Source organism: Aplysia californica, unplaced genomic scaffold, assembly GCF_000002075.1.
Source record: "Aplysia californica isolate F4 #8 unplaced genomic scaffold, AplCal3.0 scaffold00625, whole genome shotgun sequence".
Classification (NCBI taxonomy): Eukaryota; Metazoa; Mollusca; class Gastropoda; order Aplysiida; family Aplysiidae; genus Aplysia; species Aplysia californica.
In genome coordinates this window covers 368,490-370,561 of record NW_004797895.1, presented here as the reverse complement: position 1 = coordinate 370,561, position 2,072 = coordinate 368,490, and the positions used below count along the sequence as shown (strand labels likewise).

Genomic DNA, 2,072 nt, shown 5'->3' with positions numbered 1-2,072 from the left:
CCCCCCCCCCACTCCCCCGCTTTCCGTCCCACCCTTCCAGCCAACAAAGTGTAGTACGTCATAGAAACTCACAAGCTCTGGGCAAAGACGAAAGCGTCCTTGGTGTCTTGGTACCGCTGATCCACGGTGACATAGTACTTGTCTGAGGAACACAACCAGAAAACAGGATAAAATATAGTAAATACAACCAGAAAACAGGATAAAGTATAGTAAATACAACCAGAAAACAGGATAAAATATAGTAAATACAACCAGAAAACAGGATAAAATATAGTAAATACAACCAGAAAACAGGACAACATAATATGGTAAATGCAACCAGAAAACAGGACAAAACATTGTAAACACTACTAGAACACAGGATAAAACATATAATTACTATGCAACATGAAAAAAGGACAAAATACTATAAGTGCAACCAAAAAGCCCACGAAAAAAGATCATAAACACGACTAGAAAACAGGATAAACTTTGTAAACACAGCTATAAAACTGGATAAAACATTATAAACATAACCAGACGTCTTGAAAAGACATTATAAATTAGGCCAAAATACAGAGGAGTCCACTTAAACCGATATCTGTGGGATCCCTCGGTTTTTTACAATTTTGCCGGGTTCTCAGTTTTTTTAGTTTGTTCGTTCGTTTGTTTGTTTGTTTGTTTGTTTGTTGTTGGGTTTGTTTTTTGTTTTTTATAACTGTTATACAGCGCTCTCAACGGCAAAAGATCATATGAGCGCACAAGACACATTAAACATTATCAGTTGGTAGGAAATTTTGAATTTTGTCCGGGTGGCGGCCGAAGCCTACTCTTATCGGATTTAGACCACCAAGGGATCTTTAACGTGCGGAACTTGCACACGGGACCTCCGAGATATTTTGCAATGTCCGAGAAGGTTATGTGTAGATCTTTCCTTCTACCAGAAGATCAGGGGTGTGGCAAAAAGACAGCAGAAAGGAGGAGCCAAGGAGTAGCAGTAGAAAGGCTGAAGAAAGAGTCCGGAAACCACAGGATGGGGCCAAGGATCAGGTGATGGGGTGAGGGCAGAAAGTGGAGACGAAAGCAGACGACAGAACATTGCTGGAGAGCAGGAAAGAATTTAGAGAAGAAAAATGTTCCGTCATTTTCTGGATTCAAGCCCGGGACCTTTGAATGAGAGGCAAACACCTTAACCTCTAGGCCACGAGAGCCCCCTCAGTTTAAAGAGTTGCTTAAAAAGAAGAGAAAATTTTGGGGATATTATTAGGTGGCAAATCAGGGAAAACCGGCAAAGCAACTGAAACTTTATACGGGGTGCCCACTAGGGATGGCATTGGCCGATCGGGCCGAACGCCCGACCCCGTAAAAAAAACAAACGCGTTTTCAGTTTCAGGCGATCGAGTGGGCACCCCGTATAACGGAGTCGGGCGATCGGCCGATCTCATCCGTAGTGGGCACCCCGTATTAACGACCTGTACCGTGCTGATGTGCATCTTTACTATCCAGTAACAAATCAACCTGTTTATTAAAAGCCATAGCCAAATGAATACTATTCATAGACGACAAGTCAATTCAAGAAGACGCAGTAATTCACTCACTTAGCGAATGGCACTCACTGGAAGAGGACTTTTTAAAAAAATGTCTTCTTTCCTCATTCTTAAATTATTTTTTTTACTGGGGTTGGGGTGAAGGGCGCAGAATTTTCTTTTCAAAATTGTATTTATATAATTAAAGAGTAGGTGTTTATTGGCACCCAACCGACAGAATTTTGATCAAGAGCGGATCTGAAGAGAGGAGAAAAAGTAAGTTAGTCATTATCAACTCGTGCACTGTGACTAAGTGTTATCGAACCAAAGTACAGAAATGTCAAGGTGAGATAAGTGGTGATGTAGCAAACATCATGCGACGTGTGGAGGCCAGAAATAACCTCACTGCAACTTTTTGTATGTCGTGCTAGTATTATATATCTGGTTCGGGTAAGAAGAAGTAAAATGACCTTTTATCTTTTTTTGGTTGCTTTTTTTTTGGAGCTGGGTGTATGTGCGTGTGTGTGGGGGAAAGGTGTGTGTGTGTGTGTGTGTGTGTGTGTGTGT

The 2,072-nt window shown here is 41.5% G+C and overlaps 1 protein-coding gene across 1 annotated transcript in view; it reads right to left on the bottom strand.

Annotated features, from left to right (window-relative positions):
• Positions 1–2,072, bottom strand: part of LOC101848843 — a gene marked incomplete in the record, with an annotated part of 8,009 nt that overhangs the window by 2,359 nt on the left and 3,578 nt on the right. Inside the window, 1 exon segment of the mRNA XM_013087698.2 lies at positions 73–142. Coding sequence (XP_012943152.1) covers positions 73–142 — 70 coding nt within the window.